The following is a 21,946-nucleotide window of genomic DNA, read 5'->3' on the forward strand; positions in this document are numbered from 1 at the left end:
ATAAATACTGTTTTGCTTTCTGCTGTTTTCACTAAACACCCTCTAAGCTTTTTCTTATTACGTCATTATTCTTCGAAGCCCTTGCTGTGGTGGCTATGTGGTATTAAACTCTGCAAAGGATCCCCAATTTACTTGGTGGGGGAATCTCTTATTGTTAGACATTTAGACAATGTTTTCCCTCCTCCAAATAACTCCTTGCTAAATGCCATTGAATACAAGCCTTTACAGGACACACAGTCAAGGAGTTTGATATACTCTGCCAAACTGCCCTGTGGAAACACTGACCTGGCTGCACCCTACCAGCAGAGTACAGATGCCTACATCTCGTGCATTCTTGCCACATGCAATATCTATTTTTATTTGCTAACTCGACCATTGAAAGTCTATAACTCAGTTGAATGGCATTTCACAGTCTATTTGTATAGCTGTAGTTTTGTGCCACCACAGCAGCGGTTCCCAGGGTCTTCATAGATGCCACGGTAAAGGAGGCAAGAATTTTGTCTCTTGTGCCTGGAGAGCCCTTAGAGTTCTTCGGAGCCTTCCCTCCATATTCTGTACTGTCTACTCTTTGTCTTATTACATCTCACTTACTCCATGGTTGGAGAAAGTTTGGGAAGCCAGAAGAGTCAGAGATGATGCTGATCAAAGAGGAAAGACTCACAACTTCCTCTCTATTTCAGGGCCATTGCTATCCTGTAGAACTTGCATCTGGGCTTGGAAGGAAATCTTCATTTTAGAGAGAGCACACTGGTGCTGGGTGCAGGCTGCACCTCCACCATAAATGTCCCTCCTTCTTCCTGAACTTGGTCCATATTTCATATTTCTCCTCTCTTTTCTCCTCCCCTTTCCCTCCCTCCCCTCCCCTTCCCTTCCTGAGACTACTCTGAGTCAGATGTCTGCCTTCTCTGTTACCGTGGGAAGGTTCTCTAAGGGACGACATCGACATCTTGTTCATCTTTGCACTGACAAGGTCAGCCAGTCCCTTGCAACCCTCAGTGCATCACTGATCAAATGGTTCACAGAAAACGTCAAAGAAGAAGTTGGGCCTCTCTGAAGCTGGGCACCAGTGGTCTGAGCATTCCCATTGCAGGAAAGGCCTCTCCTCTGCTCAGGTGCCAGACTAAGGTGGCAACTAAGCATTTGCTTTGTTTCCCATTTCCCAACATGGTCAGAGCATCCTAAGGTAGAACTGCACGGATCAGTGCTGATTTTTCTGAGATTGTTGTTTCCTATACGCTAGAGCAGGGCTACTCAACCTTCCTAATGATGTGACACTTTAATGCAGTTCCTCAGGTTGTGGTGACCCTCAACCATGAAATTATTTTTGTTGCTACCTCATAACTGCCATTTTGTTACTGTTAACAATCATTATTTAAATATTTGTGGTTTCTGGTGGTCTTAGAGGACCTCTGTGTAAGGGTTGTTTGACTCCTAAAGGGGTTGTAGCCCACAGTTGAGGACACTACCCTAGAACATAAAGACATACACAGGGCAGAATCAAAGTGCTACTTGATGACTATAGGAACAACTGGATGAGCCCCTCACATGTACAGAGAAGGATACTCGGTAGGTGCTCAATGACATTATGGAATCACCTGGCCTTAGAGTCAGGAATGGCATAGGTGAGGCAGGAAATCGAATGTGAAACAAATGTGTGGTTTTCTAAGTCTTTTATGTCTAAGAATGACTGGATGACTTCTCAAAATGACCCAAAGCAAAGCCAGGGGGTGTGTGTGTGTGTGTGTGTGTGTGTGTGTGTGTGTGTGTGTGTGTGTGTATTTTATCTTTGGAGAGGCTTTTTAAGGGACTTAGCAAGTACAGAAACAGGAAACTCTAGAGACATGCCCCGGCTTCTGGGCAGGCATCTCCTAATTTATGATTTCTGTAGCCTTACCTTGGAGAATGTGCATATTAACCAGGCTGCCACGATCAGACCTATTTCTGCCCTTGCGCTTCAGGGAATCTTCAGTCTGTAGAACAAAAGCACAAAACACTCAATTTCTCTCAAAAGGAAAAAAAAAGTACTCTGTGAATGGAAAATGGAAAATATCTCCTCCCCTGCCTTTTTTTTTTTTTTTTTTGCAAAGAAACACAAAATTTCCCCCTAGAATTTTAGTATAGGGAAGAAGGGCAGAGAGGTAAAAAGCCTGGCCCTGAATCAAGGACTATAAATACAAAGGCATCCCAGTGATATTCATATGGCAGCTGACCTGCAGTCATTTTGCTGTAATTGATCCTATTGCCTAATAGTCACAAAAGCAACCAAGGTCAGAGATTAAACATTGCACAAACATGCACTACAACAGGACTCCATATAGCCCTTGCCAGTTGTTTTTGACATGGAAAAGTGTGAAACCTGTGATTCAGACTTTGGAAGGCACTTTGGGAAGGATGGTTTTCCATATCTCGTTGTCATGGAGGAGCTAGCTGTCTGGAGGGATGACAGGCTAGGCTCAAACCAACTGAAGATGGCATGCCTCTGACTCCTTCTTCCAGGTTCTTCCCTCTCCCTATCCTAGGTCTCCCCGGTCTCCCCAGTGCTGATGGCATCTGCTGTTCATTATTCTGCCCTGCTAGGAATCACAGCTCCTCATAAGCAACGTGGGAGAATCACAAAAGCTGTTCTTCCTGTCTATCCACAGATGGGCTACAAGGCTGCAACTAACAGGCAAGGAAAGACAGCAGCCTGCCGTTCCCATGTCACAGAAGGTGCTGACAGCTCTTACATTGTATTTATATCACCGATAGAAATCTGTGCTAAAGGTGCCTGATGAGGATGTCAATTTTTCCTTTAAATGAAAAATGAAATAAACTGAACAACCCTGTCTCCCAAATGAGAAAATCAAATGAATGTCATTCTTTGTGTAGCTCCAAATAAGTCCCACTCACAACTTTCATCTTCCCACCAAGCCCACTTATGAAAATCTGATTTTGCTAAAAATGGCTGTACTGAAAGATAACTCAGTGGGAAGGCCGACCTTACTTCTCTTCCTAAAGGTGTTTTGACTTTTTGACCTCTAGCATACCTTTGGTGACTATCCTCCAACACCCAGTGTTTAGGAGCTTTCCTTTTTAAGTTGAAAACCATCACTCTTAAAGCTTATACAGTAGATGTCATTTTCACAGTATCTTTGGTCCATGGGAGTGAGAGTCCATATGGTGTGAGGACAGGGATGTGGCCATTTGGAGTTTGTCGTAGAAACCCTACATACTTAAGCCAAAGTTTTAGCATGCAATGTATATAATCTGTCAGCCATGGTCAGAAAAGGCAGTTTGCAAAAATTACCTTGATACTATCCAAATTTTTTCTTGGGTCATGGAATTCAGTTGGACTTTTCAGTGCTGCAACAGAAAGATAAAGAGGTGAGCAGAGGCTGGCTGAAGGCAGGGTCAGTATTGCAAGGTTGCTGCGTGCTTGCTGAGCTATGCACAGTCTGGACGTGATGGCCTCTGTCAGGCTACAAGCAACAAAGTGATGGCCTGGAAGATGCCAGCTGCGCAGAAGCTGCAGGAGACAGAGGAAGACAGAGCTCTGGCCTAAACCAGGAAGAGCAGCAGAGGCAGGATATGCAACAAGAGGTGTGGTGGAGGCAGGCCATGCCAGGTTTCTGAGGAAATAGAGGGGCTAGAATAACCTTGGTTTGAGGGAGATGCTAAGTGGGGCAACCAACACCCTTACTGACTTAACTAAAACTTAGTTCTAATGGTTTGGTGGATGGTTGTAGTCTGGGATGCATGAGGGGATCTTGGAGGAAGAGACTACTTTGGAAAAGAATGTGGCTGGTTCACCATGAACAGGCAGCCAAGGGTGTTGAGTGAGAAGCTGAGATTCAGAATATGAGAACTCAAAGGGTCTATGGAAACAGTGAACTCCAATCCCAAACCTAAACAAAGTGGGGAAACTGAGGTCCACAGAAATGGATTGACTTATCCAGGAGCACACAGTTGGATCCTACATTCTCTGATTCCCTCATCTTTATCCAGGAGTGGGGTTCCAACTATTGTCTGTCAGCAGACATGGGCCTCCCCAGGCACTCATGTCCTGTGGCATAGAGTAGCACAGAACAGTCAGCCTGTACCAGTTAGCACTTCCACTCTTCTCACTGTGTCCTCCCATCTCTCCTCGGAGCACCTCTCCACTATGGTTCCATAAACTCAGTGTAGCAAGAGTGCAGAATCTCTTTCTGCACACATCTGGATTTTGTATTGGCTTCCTGGGAACAATCTCAGCTGGGAGCCATAGACAACCACATTTCACTGTAAGTGAAAGATTGAACAAAGTACAGAATTGCATTGCTTTCCTTTTTAAATTAGTTGTAAATCTGGATGTATTTGTGAAACACATGATCCAGATTCTACAAATATTCTAGCAGGTGTCCACTCTTATGCTACAGGCAAGGAAGTCATTTTCCAAATATTGAATTAGGTTTCTGGCTAGGTCTCTCTCTCTCTCTCTCTCTCTCTCTCTCTCTCTCTCTCTCTCTCTCTCTGTGTGTGTGTGTGTGTGTGTGTGTGTGTGTGTGTGTGTGTACTTGTACCCATACTTGCGTACATACACTGCAGCCCTGAAAACTACACTATTCCTCTTCTAACCTGTTGGAGTTCAAGCTAACAGGACATGGTAGGTACCATAGTGGTGGTTGGTTATAATATTTTCTATGTAGGATGCTGTTTGGGCATGCTCTATCAATTCACCCACCTCACCCCAACATTAACAACCCTGACCAAAGGCCATGCCAAAATTGTTGCAGCTAAATACTTTGTACCCAACATGGTCAGCATGCTCCATTCTTGCTTAGACTGGTCACAGAGTCTCTTTCTCAAAGGGAAAAGGATGAACATTGAGCTTGACTATCACATTTCACACTGACCTGGAAATAAACTTTCCAGTTTCTGTTTGTCACTTTCCATCTTAAAATGGGCTCCTCAGACATACTGACTACTGTAGGTGCCCCCTTTCTTTCTCACTCTTCCCCAGCCAAGTGATTCCGGGAAGCAAATGTGTAGTGTTATCGTGGTCCATGAACTTTCTTAGACAAGAATCTCAGTAACTTGGTGAAAGAGGCTTGCCTTTTCTCATGGTTTATCCCTGAAACTTTATGCTGGGAATGTCTAGAGGGATGTCCCCTCACCAAGCTACCGGGTCACAGAGTCTACTTGGGCCCCTGTAATGTGTGAGCTCTGCACCAATAGCTTTTCCTCTATCCCATAACCTGGTGTCCATGGAATTAAGCATGGCTGATTAGTTAGTATGGCTGAATTACTTTCATCACCAGTAAAGGAACTGATTTTGAACTGATCTTTATTAAGTGGTGAGGAAGAATGACGTGTTTTTCCTGGGGTGGTTCTTCAAATGGAACCATAGTCCTTAGTTAGCCTCCCATATTGTAAACACAATTTGTTTTTTTTTCTCCTAAAATTCATTGTTATTACTGTGTGTGCATTTGTACGTGTGATGTGTATGTGGGGGCATTACGTCAAAGGGCATGTATGGAAGGACGACAGAGGACACCTGGTGGGGTTACCTCGCTCTTTTCACCATTATGTGGTTTCTGGAATTCAGGTTGTCAGATTTGTGTGGCAAATTTGTGGTTCTAATTGGACATGAGAAAGATTTACTGATTCTGCATCCTCGAGATTCTCCAGGTCTCTCTAGTGGAACTCATCACTTTTCCAAGAAACACTGCATGCCCTTCATTGGTTTTTACAAAACCATGTATCACTACTGTGCCACTCACTACTTTTCCTGTGAAACAATTGAAACAGTTTAATTCTCTGATGTTAGGAGCACAGAGGTCTTCTGGAACCTTCTGCCATAGGGTGGAAAGCTATGTCCATTTATTGAGGTCTTGGGAAGAACATGAAGAGATCAACATGCCGCCCTCCCAAATAAATACTCTCCTTGGGCTTGCTGTGGGGGTTGGGTGTGCTATGGGGCACTAGTTTGAGGTCACATTGTGGAAAACTCCCCAGCAAAGTGGCCCTGGGGTTGAGGTTTGCCTACTTTGTGACTTCAGAGATTGTGGGCTCTGGCCATCTCCCCTGCAGGCCTCCAAAATCATAATGTCTCCCTCAGTTGATTTTTGTTTTAAATACACAAAGAGCCCACTTCTGCTGCCAGCCCTGGGAGTATCAAATGGCAAAATTTCATATTTAAAGGACACTGACATTTAAGATGGAAAAGGAATTTGGATTTCTAAATTAAAAAAATAAGTCCATGTGATTTCAAATTAGAATTTGACTATAAATCCAGTCAGCCACACATCTGACTTGTTCCCCTGGAGGAAGATTAATCGCTCCTCACAGGGGAATTCATGTTCTCGCCTCAGCGTTTAGTCGCAGGCTATTCCTATTTCTGTCCCTACAGCTCCAGCTAATTTGGGTCAGCTGTGTGGATAAACATTCGCCTAGATAAGAACAGGCCTCCTGCAGTCCTTTCTGCTCCACTCAGACTTCAGGCCTCCAGTGGGATCCCAAGAAGAAAAGAGGCTGAAGATGCGGAAGACTCATTTAAAGCTGAGACAGGCTCTTTTGCATAGGGCTGGGCTTTGGTGTTGAGTGGCAGCCCACCGGGGATGTTGCAGCACTAACTCCCATCTAGGGGAACCTTTCACTACCAGGCCCAGAGAGAACTTCTTGTACTATTCCTACTCCACTGAATAGAGACAGAAAGAGATGCCAAGAGCCACAGACAGTTCTTAGTGCAGGCCCTAGGACTGGCAATTCTCAGCTTCAACTGGGAACTTGTTAGGTGTTCAGAACCACAGCCTCAGAATTTCTGGGGGTGAAGCATAGGAATTTGGCTTTGAACAAAGGCTCCAAGTGATGTTGATACCCAGGTTTAAGAACAACAGCCGTGCACCCCTACTGAGGATCTGGAGAAACAGGGAGTTCTGAAGAGAAGTACTGGATGGGGATTGTCAGAATTGGCTTTCAGTTCCTCAAAAGGATGCTCAGGAGAAAGACACTGTCTCTTTTGTCATTGCTGCCTGGAGTCACAGTAATGTAGTTTTAAAAACTCTAGCTCCAGTGAAAAAGCATTTGCTAGTAAGTTTGTAGCTTATCTGTTAGTTGAAAATAGACATGTGGATTAATAATGAGTATGTATTAGGTTGTTTTAAATTTTAATTTTATGTGTTTGGCTGTTTTGCCAGCATGTATGTCTATGTACCATGTGTGTGCCTCGTTCCCATAGAGGCCAGAACAAGGTGTCAGATCCCCTGTAAATGGAGTTACAGAGGGCTGTGCGTGGCCGTGTGGGTGCTGCAAACTGAACCCAGGTCCTCTGCTCTTAACTGATGAGCCAATCTCCAGACCACCTACAGGGTTTTCTGTAGAGAGGGAGACATTTATTTCCAGATATGAGACTCACAGTGCCTCATGATTAAAGACATCCTGAGAATTTAGGACCCATCTAGTCAAGACCTTTTCTTGTTGGTATAACCTTGAACAAATCCAGTAGGTTTTCTGTACTCTGGGCTTTCCATTTACAAAATGGTTTTCATGGGGTTTTCTCACTCTGCCTTGCTTTGAAAGGCAGAAGAGAACATGAATACTTCCCCCTGAGCAATCAGGATACAGGCTTCATGTAGGTGATAGCAACTTGGAAATTATTCTTTCTCTCTCTCTCTCTCTCTCTCTCTCTCTCTCTCTCTCTCTCAATAAATTGCTTATTCTATGCTCAAATTATAGTCTTATGGATTTGAAAATAGTGTATTTGCCCAATGTAGCTGGTGGCATTTAAGACCTGGCAGTACACTTCCAGATTCTGACTTAACACGTGCAAATGCTTGGGAGTTTCTTCCCTTGTAGTCACAGAGACAAATTCAAAGCATGTCTCTAGTGACTAGTTTTCTACTTCTTAAGAAACAGGCAACTGGAAAATTGTGGGAGAGATGAAAGAGAAGAGAGAAGTCACAGTTGATCTAGCTTGGCATCAAAGTTCAGGGTAACTTCCCCTAGCTGTGAGGGGGAGGTGGTAGGGAGAAAGGAAGAGGCAGACAGATTAATCCCCTCATGCCACTTTCTGCTCAGGCAGCCAACAGTGTGTGATAGGTGCTGTGGGGAGAAGCCAAGTCAGCTGGTGCACTGAGGAAAGGCAGGGAGACTGTCTTGTGAATGTCTCAAAGCTATGGTGAGGCTGCATGGGGAGAGGGTGCGGGGATGGCCCATCATTCTTCTGGCTATTCAGGAGTGCCACAGAGTTCAGGGGTTTACCAAGGCTTGGCAGTAAGTATGTGGCTGATGTAGCTTGGATTAGTCTGCAAAACAAATAAAGGCAGCACACTTCACAGACAGCTCCTTGTATCTTCAAATTCTTTTACATTGATCCAATCATTGAACTCAAGCTTCCCAGAAATCCCACTCCAGCTTTCTCTGAGATTGTGGGCACACAGTGACGTCTCTGGTCCCTAGGCTCTCAAAAGTCCATCCCAGTTCTTTCCTTCCCTTTCCTGTTTCAGGAAGACAACTGTATCCCGTATTCCCCAAGTTTATCCCCATTAGATAGATGCTCTTTAGTAGTAGAGAGGGAGGGAACACTCAGGTTCCTTCTTCAACCGCCTTGGTACTTACTCTCATGAAAAGCTCAATACTTTTCCCAAGTCATCAGTAGGAACCGTTAAGAGTGCTCTGAGGAGCTGGCTCCTTATTGACTGCAAATCTCTTGACTTAGAAACTGTGCCTGATCCCCACTGAGTATGCCCTACATACAGCCTTACTCCTAGTAGATGCTCATATTTCTAAGTCCATTTTCATGCATCTGGCTCAGGAGGCTGAGAATCTTTTATATGAGGGCTTTGGAAGGGGTCAGAATAAAATGGCATCATTTAAGGTTCTGAATTCAAGACTGGAGCAAGTCCAAGCCAGACCAAATCCTAGAACATGGCAGTTGGGCATGAAATTCCACCTCTAGCTCTGGGGTTACTGACAGTTGTTAGCTCCTGGGAGAAGAAGAGAGTTTTCTCTAAAGGTGTAGCTCCCTCCTAAGTTGGTAATGTTCCATGGGAAGCCTACACATCCAAGAATATTTGAGCATCACAAGTTAGTCTTGAGGGGTTTAAATAAAATGACACACAGTTGGTTGGGTAGGGAATCTGGGGTGTGTCTAGGAAGAGTAAATATCAGCAAAACACTTAGTGCAACTATCAAAGGAATAAAATTTGTAAAAACAAAGAAGTGTCTGCCTGGTAGAGTGATGCTCAGGGAGAAGTGTAGGGAGGATGTATGCATGAAAACTTTAACACCCTTTGCCCTCTTCTAAAGCCCCAAGAATGCACTGTCTATATGTGCTGTGTCATTGAGCATGCAGGCCTGGTGAAGACAACCTTACAAATCCTAGCTTCATTGGAGAGTCTGGCAGTTCCATTTGGGGAATCATATGTGGGTCTGGGAGATAAGTCTAAACAATAAAGCTTTACAGTTCATGACTGTTTGGAAAGCATGAACTTTACCACTCACTGAGAAAGCTCTCTTAAGATATGGCTCAGCCTCCTACTCAGGTCCAAAGAACACCTTTTTTATTAAATTTTTCTTAGGTTCTATATTGGCGTAAGAATATAAGGACATCTGTCTTTATTTCCAACAAAAGATGGTGCATTTAATTTCATTCAAAGGACCAGAAGGGGGAAAACCCTAAACTCATACAAACAAGGACAATGTGAGTGCTTTTAAAGTGACTGAGATCATTGAAAAAAATTTTGTTGCTACTGGTGTGGACTGTTTGTTACTTAGTAGCAACCTCAAAGCCTGCACGATACATGGCTGTGAAGAAGGGAGTAAGGAAACTAACTGAACCCTGTTGAACTAGGAATAGTCAACTGGAAAGTATGTCTCAGCTCATTAGGGTCAGAGAAGAGAGAACTTAGTTTACTTATCAAGTTGTAAAGAGTGAGATCTGTCAGAGGCTAGGTAGTAGAGTTTATCAGTCATCTTTGGTCAATGTGAAACATCTCATTGAGACTCTTGGATCCCCTTCACATTTTCCCAGTCCATCTTTACAATACTCGGGATCAAAGCCAGGGTCTCTATGCATGAGAAGCGGGAGCTCCACCATGAGCTACACCTCACTTTCTACGTGGATATTTTTGCAACAATGACTTAAGTTCTTACAAATGTAAAACAGTTTCTCCTGAACACTTGAGAACAGGTCTGTGTGGGGCCTGAACATCGCAGGTAGAAAGGGGGTCAGTATGGGCACTGGACATTGAAGGTTCTGACCTCAGCTCTACCACATGAAGTGGTTGACATTTCTGCAGTGGCCAGTCTCTGTAGACAACCAAATGTAAAAACAAAAACAAAAGTACATAACACAAATTCTGCCAAAGTGGGGCAGATGCCCCTGTTAACTAGATATGTGACAATTTAGAGTAAGTCACTAACATGGCCACTGGTTTCTTTTTGTTTGTTTGTTTGTTTGTTTTTCGAGACAGGGTTACTCTGTGGTTTTGGAGGCTGTCCTGGAACTAGCTCTTGCAGATCAGGCTGGTCTCGAACTCACAGAGATCCGCCTGCCTCTGCCTCTCAAGTGCTGGGATTAAAGGCATGATCCACCACCACCCAGCTGGCCATTGGTTTTGTGTGTAGGTAATTTATAATAAGTTGTAAAATTTTCAGAGTCAGTTACATTTATTTCACACCACAGGCAAAGTGAGATTTTATAATAATCTTAATTTTTGTGTACTTAAATTCCTGCAAGTTAAAATGAGAGGGACCTGGAACACACTGGATCTGCTTTAAGACATTTGAAGACTCTCTTGGACCGTCAGCTTCATTTCCATAAATGTTAGCTAGAAATAAAGATTTGACTACCCTGTTTCTAACTCCTGCTGAAGAAAAATAGCATTCTAGTGAGGCGACTTCAGAGCTTCTAGGAGAGATGAGGAAAGGCCTAGGAAGTGGGTGGTGCAGACTATCAACATTGTCTTGGCTCGAAAATATGTATATGATTTCCCTAAAATTGAAAAATTTAAAAAAAACTCATAGAATTAGCTGATCTTTGTAGAATTTTGTCCTAATAGTTTCTCTCATTTCCTTTCTCTTTCTTAAAAAAAATGAAACAATAGAAGGTCTTTTTGTGGGAGAGAATGGGACCTCATCGAGTTAGACTATTGTCAGCTCCCCCTAGCATTATGAATTCCTCCAAGGAACCATCTTGCTCATTATTGTGGGCTTCTCAGTGCATCTCTCTAGATTCTGTGGACAGTTAATAATAAATTATGTTGGATAAGACCAAATCCAGGAGCGTCCGAGCCTCCTGGATCCTCTACTTGCCATCATTTGCCTTTAGGCATGGCCCCTTGGTGTACTGTGTGGCTGCTTAGTCTATTAGGACTCTGGGCCCACCAGCTGTGGAAGAGACCAGTCCTTTCTTTAGTGTTCTGAACAGAGCTGAGCAGAACCCATCTATCCATACAGGATCTGTGGTGTGTGTCAGACACCCACACACTTGTCCACAGCAGGAGCTGTGTCCTTGGAAACTCTGATTCAGAGGAGGTGGCTAAAGAGGAGTAAACCTTTATCATTTGGTCGAGTTTCAAGTGAAACATTTCATTTTTTTGTGGGACTTCTTTGCCCTGAACTTGTCTTGATGATGCAATGGACTAGTCACAAATTCTCCGTAAACATTTTAGTAGAGTTTTGTTGACATCTATACTATTTGAGCATGAAAATTCTGGAGAAGAAAATATTACATCTCCACTAGGTTCCTCTACAGGAAAAGATGCTTTACTTTTACACCTGACATGAGAGCTGTGACTTAAACTGTATCCCAGGGGTCGTCGTTGTCTTGGCCTGTTATTTTTCCACTTTATTTCCAGATCTAACTCCATAGATCTCAAAAATATTCTTATCCAAATGCCAGCTGTGAAATCCAGGCTCAGCATTTGGGCTCGTGGGCTAAATTTTGTTTTAAATCAGTTGTGAACTTGGATGAACTAAATGGTTCTGTTGTGTGTGAGTTATCTGCCCTTCCAAAATCAAGGAGAAGGAAACACCACTGATGTCACAGTCATGAACTTTGAGGGAAATCATATTTCTTTGCCCTAACCAGTCTCAGATCTCTGTCTTCCATTTTCTTCATGTTCAGGAGACTGACCAGACTAAAACACCAGATGCAAACTCGCTGCCTCAGTTTACCAGCAGAATGGGGTTGTTGAAGCAGTATTGACATTGCAGGAACATCCATCCCTTCTGTGCTTAGGAAAAACTCTAAAGAAGTTTAGCTCCACAGCTCGCTGCTGCTCACCACTTGTATTCTTAGCTGTTGTGAAGGCTACTTTTCAACCATGAAAGAAAAGGCTTGAGGACTCTGAGTCCTGGGCAGTCCTCAGGCCTTAGTGCTCATATGCATTACCCATGTAGTCTGTCTAGGGTACAACTGAGAGCTGAGAACTAAATACTGAAGCCCAGCTTGTCAGTATGTGTAACAACCCAGATTTCTGCAGGTGTTATTATGAACATGGACTTTTACATTTTGTTTGGAAAGTTAATACTACCTAGAAGAATTTGAACTGTGATTTCATGGGTCTGGGACACCTTTCCCTGTCCTCTCCTAAACAACCGAGACTTTGCTTCAGTTGTTAGAAAATTGCAAACCATGTTCTAAAACCCATAAGAACCCTTCTTTGACTCACACTTTGAGTAGTAGTTCAATATTATAGTATTCATGCTAGAACCATATTGCAACTGGTCCTTCTAGAAAGGAAATGTTTGACAATGCTCGGTTAATTGTGCATTCAAACAGCTGAACCCCAACCAAGAAGGTGAAAGAAAAAAATACCATACATCTGGTACTTCTAGAAGAACCAGCTTCAAAAGTAGGAAAAGAGCCAGGGATGCCCATCATAAACTTGAGTTTACCCTGAGAGTAAATCTACCATATTGAAGTCTTAGGAACAACCTCTATGTAGGCAAGGGTAGGGGACAAAACAACCATGTTTGCAGATTCAGATTCCTGGGGACTCTCTAGCCTCCTTCTGTCTCTCAGATATCACAATGCTGAGTGAATGAGAAAGAGCTGTGAGTACTCACGTGGTATAAAGCCTTGGTTAGCCAGCTGCTCCTGGGTCCTTCGCTGTTGAAGCCGTAACTGTAAGACTTGGAGAAGGAAGCGAGAGTTTGTGAGTTGGGAGAGAAGGATTACAGTCACGTGTTTTTACCACACTTTCCCAGCCCTTCTGGTTTAATGTCTGGAGCGGCTTTGAAAATTATTGGGAAGTATATTTTTACTTCCGAGGCAGACAGAGAGAGGGGTGTGAAAGGAGCAAGACACCTGCAGTGTTTCGAGGCTACAGAAGCTAGAATGGTGGGCTGTTATTTCCCCAGCCTAGTGTTTCCCCCTCTCTACTACATGGTTTCCAAGATGGTTCTGACCCAATGCTGTTTGGGTGGTAGCCAGTGACTCCAAAGGGGAAGACAACTTGAAGAAAACATCAGCCACAGAGATCCAATGAAACCCAGATAAATGTGCACACTGCTTACTCTCCTGGGACCTCAGATTTCTCATTTGTTATAGGAACCACACCTGTCAGCATGAATATAAAGACCAATAAAATAAATGCATGCACATAACTTAGCAATGCCACTGTTAGATGCTAGTACTAGGAGAATCTGCAAGTCTTATGGGAATTTAAAGGGTATTGAAATTATGCCTCTCTTAGGAAAATAACACTATAAATTACGCAAACAGTATATTATGTACATGCATTAAATATTCATAACACAAAGATTATGCATAAAACATGTACCTATAAAATGTTAACATTGAATAGTACAGGATTGTTAAAAATATGAGTATAATATTTACAATTTTCTCCTCTCCCTCGAACACATTCTGCCTTTGGAAATTCAGCTTCCCTCTCATGAATACTCTATTTTCTCAGGAAGATTCTGTTTTTCCATCATGGTCCTTGGCTTCAGTTGTTGGATATAAGAGTGTGTATTAGTCAGCCTCCATCACTGTGACAGAATACCTGTTGTAAATACTATGGAGTGGCAAGGTTCATTTTAGCTTGTTATGTTTGGAGGTTAAACCAACCCTTTCACTAATTAAAAACAGTAAATTCTGGACAAAACACCCCCCCCCACACACACACACACCCTGAAGAATAGAGAACATTAATTAAGCAGAATGTAGAGAGGACCAAAGCTTAGAGAAATGACTTGACTGCAAGTTCCAACTTTGGAAGCTTAGGCTTGAAGGTGACTGCAGTGAAGTGACAGTTACAGACAACTAGAACTCCAGAAGCAAATCAAAGCTCAAACTTCTGCTCAGAGGTATCAGGAAGTGGTGGTCTGCTAAGTACTGCCAACTGCCAGAGTGAGGTGAGGAAATCAACAAGAGGACAGTAAGAGTGAGGTTCTCTAGCTCACCAGGATCTCCCAGTTTCACACTGACTCCCATTGTTTCCATGGAACAGTCTTTAGACTCCCAGACAAGAGTTAGCATAGTTTGTGTCTCAGCGGATTGTCTGCTTTGATAAACCCAGAAAAATCTGCATTTCCAAAGGACTGTGACAGACTTTGGGCTTATGTAGTATAAGGTTTGTCCAACGTCCAGGGAACAATTTAAAATTACTCTGTACACAAAGAAGCAAGTCATTGTAACACATACTAAGTGGAAATGGTGAAATAAAATAAAGCCAAATGCTGGTCTTGTGATGACCCTAGTTTTGGGATTACCAGACAAGCACAAGTGATGATTTTCAACCATGTTCAGGAAAGTCAAAGAAGCAATGGCCAAAGTGAAAGAAAGGACAGACAATCAAACTATAACATGTAAAAACAAACAAATTGGGAATACTAAAATTATAACTGTAGAATATCTGAAAAACACTACTTTATGGAAAGTGAGTTTATTAGATCTGTAAACTCAGAGGCTCATCAAACTGAAGGAGGAAAACAGATGGAATTAGGTGAGCAGATTCTCAGGGATGTATAAAACAATATCCAAACATCTGAGTCTGAGAGATTAAGAGTGCCAAAGGATGAGCTGCCCAGGAAAACAACGGCCAAATAGCTTGTCTAGGGAGGTAAGGTCAGATTTACTCCTTTCTTATTAATTTAAAAAGCACATGACTGTTGGGAGAAAGACTGAGCACCACCTGGTGGTGTTCCCAAGGCACAGGGATGCAGTGCAGACAGCCCTGCTCTCCCTTGGATTTTGAGCTTCCCACAAAGGTCCTTGTGGCCATGGTTTGGTCTGTGGCCTTAGTGCTCTGGAAGAGGTGAAGTGTTTAGAAGGTAGAGCCTTATAAGGAAGTTAGGTCACTGGGGGTGTGCCCTTGGCTGAAATATTGGGTCCTGACCCCTTCTCTCTCTTTTTCTTTCTGCTGTTTGGGACGTCCTTCCTCCTCTGCCACATGTTCCTGTCACGCTATGCTGCCTCACAACAGGCCCAAATGGATCAGGGACTGGTGCCAAGATAACTTTTAACTGTTTATACATTGATGATCTCAGGTACTTTGCAACGTTGTACTAAAATGAGCTATTGACTACAGACTTTCTTTAATTTACATGCAATAGTACAATTTCAATGATAAAAGTTAATAATGCATTTTACAAACCCTGGAGCACCCTCTCCAAAAATAAAAATATACCTTTAGCAGCCAATTAAAAGGAATGCTGTCTGTTTGTGGTGGTGCACATTGGTAGGGTTTGCTGCAGGGGGCAGAGGCAGAGGATCATGAATTCGAGGCCAGTCTAGGCTACACATTCTTGCTGGTGGTGGCATATGTCTCTACCCAGCACTTGGGAGGCAGAGGTAGACAGATCTCCAAATTCGAGGCCAGCCTGTTCTATAGAGTGAGTTCTAGGACAGTCTGATCTATACAGAGAAACCCTATTTTGGAAAAGAACAAACAGACAAAAAACAAAGAAGGAATGCTAAATTATTTTTTAAAAGGAGAAAAAAGGAGGTATCGTAAAAAGAAAGAGGGGCATAAGAAAACAAATAATATAGTGAGTGGTAGCTTTAGACCGAATCAGACATCAGATCAACATTTGTTAGTAAAACATCCAAAGTAGAAGACTTCACCAGAGTGGGTTTTAAAGGAATGTCATAAAAGTCAACGCTGTTCGTAGCAGCACTATTTGTAATAGCCAGAAACTGGAAGCAGCCTAGATGTCTCTCAACTGAAGAATGGATAGAGAAAATGTGGTACATTTACACAATGGAGTACAACTCAGCGGGAAAAAAATGGAATCTTGAAATTTGCAGGAAAATGGATGGAACTAGAAGAAACCATTCTGAGTGAGGTAACCCAATAGCAAAAAGACAAACATGCCTTCATCCAGCAGCTGGTGGAAATAGAAGCAGACACCTACAACTAACCACCAAACTGAACTGGAACCCAGATGCAGAGAAGGATGAGTGAAGAGCACAGGGGTCCAGAACAGGCTGCTAAAACCCACAGAAACAGCTGACCTGAACATCAGGGAACTCTTGATCCCCAGACTGATAGCTGGAATACCAGCATGGGACTGATCCAGACCCCAGGAACATGGGTTTCAGTGAGGAAACCTCGGAAATCTACGGAACCTCCTGTAGTAGTTCAGTACTTATCCCTAGCACAGGTGTGGACTTTGGGACCCCATTCCACATAGAAGAATACTCCCTGAGGCAAGATACATGGGGTTGGGCCTAGGCCCTATCCCAAAGGATACAATAGACTCTGATGACACCCTATGGAAGGCCTCACCATCCAGGGGGAGCAGAAAGGATATGTGATAGGTAGGGTTTTAGTTGGGGGGGGTGGTAGAGGAGGACGGGTGGGATAAGGGAACTGGGACTGTCATGTAAATCAATCCTGTTTCTAATTCAAATAAAAAAGTTGAAAAAAGTCTATATTACCTACAAAAGATACATTTTATGTATAAAGATCTTAATAAAAATAAACTTAAAACAGTCTGCCACTCAAAAAGCGTCAAAAAGCCTAAGTGATGGTTAGAATATAGCACAAAATGGACTTCTGGCCAAAGAGCTTACTAGATGCCAAAGGCATTTTAGAGGCTGGTAAGATGACATAGCATATAAAGCTTCTTGCCACCAAGTCTGACCACCCAAGTTCAATCCCTTGGACTCTCACTGTGTAAGACGAGAAAGGAATCCAACAATCGACTTCTGACCTCCACATGCATACTGTGGCACAGGCACACACCCCTACACATACACATAAAAGAAATAAAGAAATGTTCTTAAATGTGGTATATTAGAACTGAAAAAATGGACAATCATTTGTAAGACATAGCAACTCTACATGGACAATATGATTGTGTCCTTTATCAACATTTGATTCATCTAAATGAAAAAAAAAAAAAACTATCCCCAGTGACTCAGAGGGGTTGAACAGCATATGCAATCTCATCTTAATTGACTTGTATCTTGACTTAGTTGCAGAGCACTGCCCGCAACAACTGCATGGCACTCTTTTGAAGTGTGCATGATACTTCACTGAGCCACCCCAGGCAACAAACTGTACCAACTTCAGAAGGACTTAGCTCACTCAGTGCGTGTTCCCTGATCAGACAGGAATTAATTAAAGATCAGGAGCAGTGTCACTAAGAAAAATATTTGGCTACACACTTTAAATAATTCACAGGCCAAGGAAGAAAGCACAGGGGAAATTAAAAGTATTTTAGCCTGAATGACAACAAGTAGAGAGTGTAATTTATGGAAAACAGTAACCACCATGGTCAGAGAGAAATTCAGCTCTATATGTCCAAATGGGAACAGAATAAAGACCCAAGATCAATAACCTAAGATTCTAACTTAAGAAAATGCCCCAAGTGATAAATAAAATAATTATTATTAGAGATTAAAACAGCATGGTAGTTTGGCTGAAAATGGCCCTGTCTTAGGGTTTCTATTGATGGAATGAAACACAACAACCAAAAAGCAAGTTGGGGAGAAAAGGGTTTATTTGGCTTATATTTCTATATTGTTGTTCATTGTTGAAGTAAGTCAGAACAGGAACTCAAATGGGGCAGGATCCTGGAGGCAGGAACGGATGCAGAGGCCAAGGAGGGGTACTGCTTACTGGCTTGTTGCCCGGGCTTGCTCAACCTGCTTTCTGATAGAACCCAGGACCAACAGCCCAGGGATGGCACCACCCAAAATGGACTGGGCCCTCTCCCAATGATCACCAACCGAGAAAATGCCTTACAGCTGGATCTCATGGAGGCATTTCTTCAACTGAGGATCCATTCTCCCTGATGACTCTAGTTTGTGTCAAGTTGACACAAAAGAAACAGCCAGTAGAGACCCCCATAGGTTCATATATTTGGGTGCTTAGTGCCCAGTTGGTAGAACCGTTTGAAAAGGATTAGGAGGTGTGGCCTCATTGGAGGAGGTGTGTCACTTGGAGTGGACTTTGACATTTTTTTTCAAAAGCACACAGCGGGCCCAGTCTTTCTCTGCATGCTGCCATGCCTCCTGCCATGGTGACAAAGTCCCAGTCCTCTGAAACTGTAAGTAAGCCCTCCAGTTAAGTGCTTTCTTTTATCAGAGTTTCCTTAGCCATGATGTGTCTTCTCAGCAATAGGACAGTGACTAAGACAAGCAGAAATTGTCAAAAAAGAAAGCAGATACATAGGAGAGAAACCTAGCATATCTAAAAGCAGATCCCCAAAATGGATTGATAAAGTCAGCAAACTTTTATCTGGTGAAGAAAAACAGGATAAAATGCACCTATGTTAGGAATAAAAAGTGGAATATAACTATATATCATGGACATCAAAAAGATAACAAGAGACTATCATTAAAGAATTGTGAGAATAATTTTAGCAACTCAAGTAAGTGGACACATTTCTTGAAAACTACAGCTTATCAAAACTGATATAAACAAAACTTCTGAATAACATTCATTAAAGGAATTACATTGTTATTCAAAACTTCACTCACTCTGCACACTGATAAACACCTCTAGGCCTAGGTGATTTTGGTAGTGATTTTTTTTCAAATGTTACTGTAAGAATAAATTATTTGGGAAGCTGGAGAAACAGTTTACAGTTAAGAACTTACTGCTCTTGTAGGGGCCTTGAGTTTGGTTGCCAGAACAAGAACTCAAATGGGGCAGGATCCTGGAGGCAGGAACGGATGCAGAGGCCAAGGAGGGGTACTGCTTACTGGCTTGTTGCCCGGGCTTGCTCAACCTGCTTTCTGATAGAACCCAGGACCAACAGCCCAGGGATGGCACCACCCAAAATGGACTGCATGGCTTACAACCATTTCTAACTTCAGTTTCTGGAGATCTTATGCCCTCTTCTGACTTATGCAGGCTTCTTCATGCCTGTGGTACACATACATACACTCAGGCAAACACACACACACACACACACACACACCTTTTTAAAAAAATAAATTATTTTCCAGGCTCTCCACCAAATAACCACCACATTCTATTCATTTCCAAAATTGTAAATAAGCATATCCAATTATTTTGCCTTTCAACATCATGAATTTCAACCTAACAAAGAAAAGCATTTAGCAGTCTCTGTTAAGATCCGAAGGTTTGAAGTCTGTTTCAGTTCTCTGCACATTAAGTTACTTTGACTGGAATTGAGTTCAATGAAACAACAAAACAGAAACAAAAGAGAAAAATCTAGAAAAGGTAGCAGAAGTTGGTGACAAGAAGGAGAGAAATATACCTTTCTCTTTCTAAAGACATAATGTGAGATCCTCTGAGATGCTAAAGAAACTCAGGGGTTCCTTGATAGAAGGAACTATATCAGCATATACATTTTTCCTTTTGGGAATAGACAATGGTGGTAACTAGATCTGCATATACATTTTTGCTCCTGGGAATGGACCACGGTGCTCATTAGATTCTCAAACAGAGCAAACTCCAGAGTTTAAAAGCACTGACGCAGAAATCTGAAAAACCAAGAATTCTGGGAATGTGCATTAGAGTCATGAAGTTGACAAAGTAATTTGAAAATGGTGATGAGCTGAGACAATCTGAGTTTTGGAGATCCCTGTAAATCATAAATGAGGTGTCTTACTGTCACTTACAGGACTTGAAAAGTTCAGAGGTCAAGGCTAGGACACTTTGGGTATCATATTGCAGAATTCCTAAAGTAATAGGGATAGAGTATCCAAGGAAAGAGATAATAAGAAAATAGTGATACAATTGCATTATAAACAAAGAAAAGATGCTTAAAAAAGATCTCAGAGTGGAAATTAGCTCCATGCATCTGATAATATACAACAGTTATGAGAGCTGACACTATTCATTTTCACTTTCAAAATCTTTTGCAGGTTTTTACTGAAGACAGAAAAGCATTGACCCTTTAAAAATTATCTGATTACCTACTCTGTGACAGGTACTGTTCATGTTAGCACACAATGAATGAGGGTGGTGGTTAGTCTCGTGGTTCAAACATGCTAGTTGAAGAGATAAACTAAATTTCCCTTGATAGCAGATCATTTTATCCCCCACTCTTTTATTTTACCTTCTTTATGTATTGTCCTTATTTTGGAGTATTTCCCCATGAAAAGTCTTGTTTTATAAAGCTCTGTAAATGCTCTGAAACTAGAAAATTGCTTGCTTGCTTGCGTGTGTGCATACCTGTGTGTGTGTGTGTGTGTGTGTGTGTGTGTGTGTGTGTGTGTGTGTGTGTGTGTGTGTGTGCAGTGCATAGTTCTGCTGATGGGTATACAAATTCTGTTCGATTTTTGGAAGTCTTCGGAGTCTTCAAATGTTAACAATAATCATTAATTCAGACCTAGTTCACATCTTCTCATGTGATTACAAGCATGTTGCCTACTGGTAGTTGTGCACATGATGAATAAATGTTTCAAAGAAAGTTCATACCACTTAACCAATAAAAACAGGGGCAAGTGTTCTTTGGAATTATGTTTCTTCTAGATCCCTTTTCCATTTTTAGTGGTGCTGGGGATTAAAATTGGGGTCTTATGTGTTCACCACATTTTTTCTACTTCTTTAAAACAGTTACAGTAACTAAGCTAGAAGTAGAGTGATTTGGTACAGGCAATGCAGAGTTTGAAATCTTCAGGCGACAGGCCTCTCTGAAGGTAGTTGTGATTTCCCTTCCACTACAGTGTGTGCCTGGTCCTTCCACCTTGCTGGGCTTTTCTCACTGAGCCACTGTGATCCTTCCACCCTCTGAAGATTAAGAACTGGCAGCTCACTGCCTCACATCTCCAGCCTGGAGTCACACCCAGGATGAGCTTGCCAAGGCAATCTCTCTGTTCTGGTGTAGCTTCTTCTCCAGGTTTAGCAAAGCTGGGAGTTTGCATGTCAAACCTCAGTGACCACATTCCTCCCCAAGTCTGCCTATGCAGAGACCTGTAGCTTCATGGTGACACCATGCCATCCTCTGACGGTGCCAGTTGGTGATGCTGCCTTTTCCTCTGGGCACAGCGATTGCTTAGTCCCCATTCCTGAGAGTCCTTTTGTTCTCTCTCCTTCCCTTCAGTGTGCTGTGGCCACTGGTGACCCTCAAGCTCCTGGCAAGCCCGGGATAATCCACTGTAGCTAAAAATAATCTCAGCAGAGGGTTGTTTTTTGGCTCATCTTTTTCTCCACTTCCTGCAAACAGCAGGTGTTCATAGAATTCTGCTCTATCTCCTCTCAGGCTCTACTGGTTTTATGCAGCTGAGGGGAGGGGTCAGTTTTTGGGGTTTTACCCATTTCATCCTGGTGCTTTAGCTGAGCTGATTTGAATACTAATAAAAATAATGATAATAGTAATAAATGGTGTGTGTGTGTGTGTGTGTGTGTGTGTGTGTGTGTTCGAGTGTATGAATGTGTAAGCATTTGCTTGTTAGAGTTTGAAACAAGGCTTTGTGCTTGCTAGGCAAGAGCTGACTTAGCTGTGGCTCTGCCATGCGGGAGTCAGTCTTTCTCAACCTCCAGAACTAAAGCAATTTGCTGTCTACTTCCGAATCATCATCAGAATTGGAAGTCACATGTGGGCTCAAATTGCT

General features: G+C 42.5%; 1 protein-coding gene across 3 annotated transcripts in view; it reads right to left on the reverse strand.

Annotated features, from left to right (window-relative positions):
* The window catches only part of Myocd (myocardin), a 55,384-nt gene extending 42,297 nt beyond the window's left edge, over window positions 1–13,087 (reverse strand). For 2 of the 3 annotated variants that reach the window (XM_035448191.1, XM_035448189.1), the window contains exons 1-3: window positions 13,030–13,087; window positions 3,287–3,342; window positions 1,895–1,970 (exon numbers count right to left, since the gene is read on the reverse strand). In XM_035448191.1, coding sequence (XP_035304082.1) covers window positions 1,895–1,910 — 16 coding nt within the window. In that variant the 5' untranslated portion in view covers window positions 1,911–1,970; window positions 3,287–3,342; window positions 13,030–13,087. Of the gene's footprint in view, window positions 1–1,894; window positions 1,971–3,286; window positions 3,343–8,296; window positions 8,441–13,029 lie in introns of those variants that run through there. The other variant, XM_035448190.1, reaches the window with a different exon arrangement.
* Between the last annotated feature and the right edge of the window lie 8,859 nt (window positions 13,088–21,946).

The sequence above is a fragment of the Cricetulus griseus genome, chromosome 7 (assembly GCF_003668045.3).
Source record: "Cricetulus griseus strain 17A/GY chromosome 7, alternate assembly CriGri-PICRH-1.0, whole genome shotgun sequence".
In the NCBI taxonomy this organism is placed as follows: domain Eukaryota; kingdom Metazoa; phylum Chordata; class Mammalia; order Rodentia; family Cricetidae; genus Cricetulus; species Cricetulus griseus.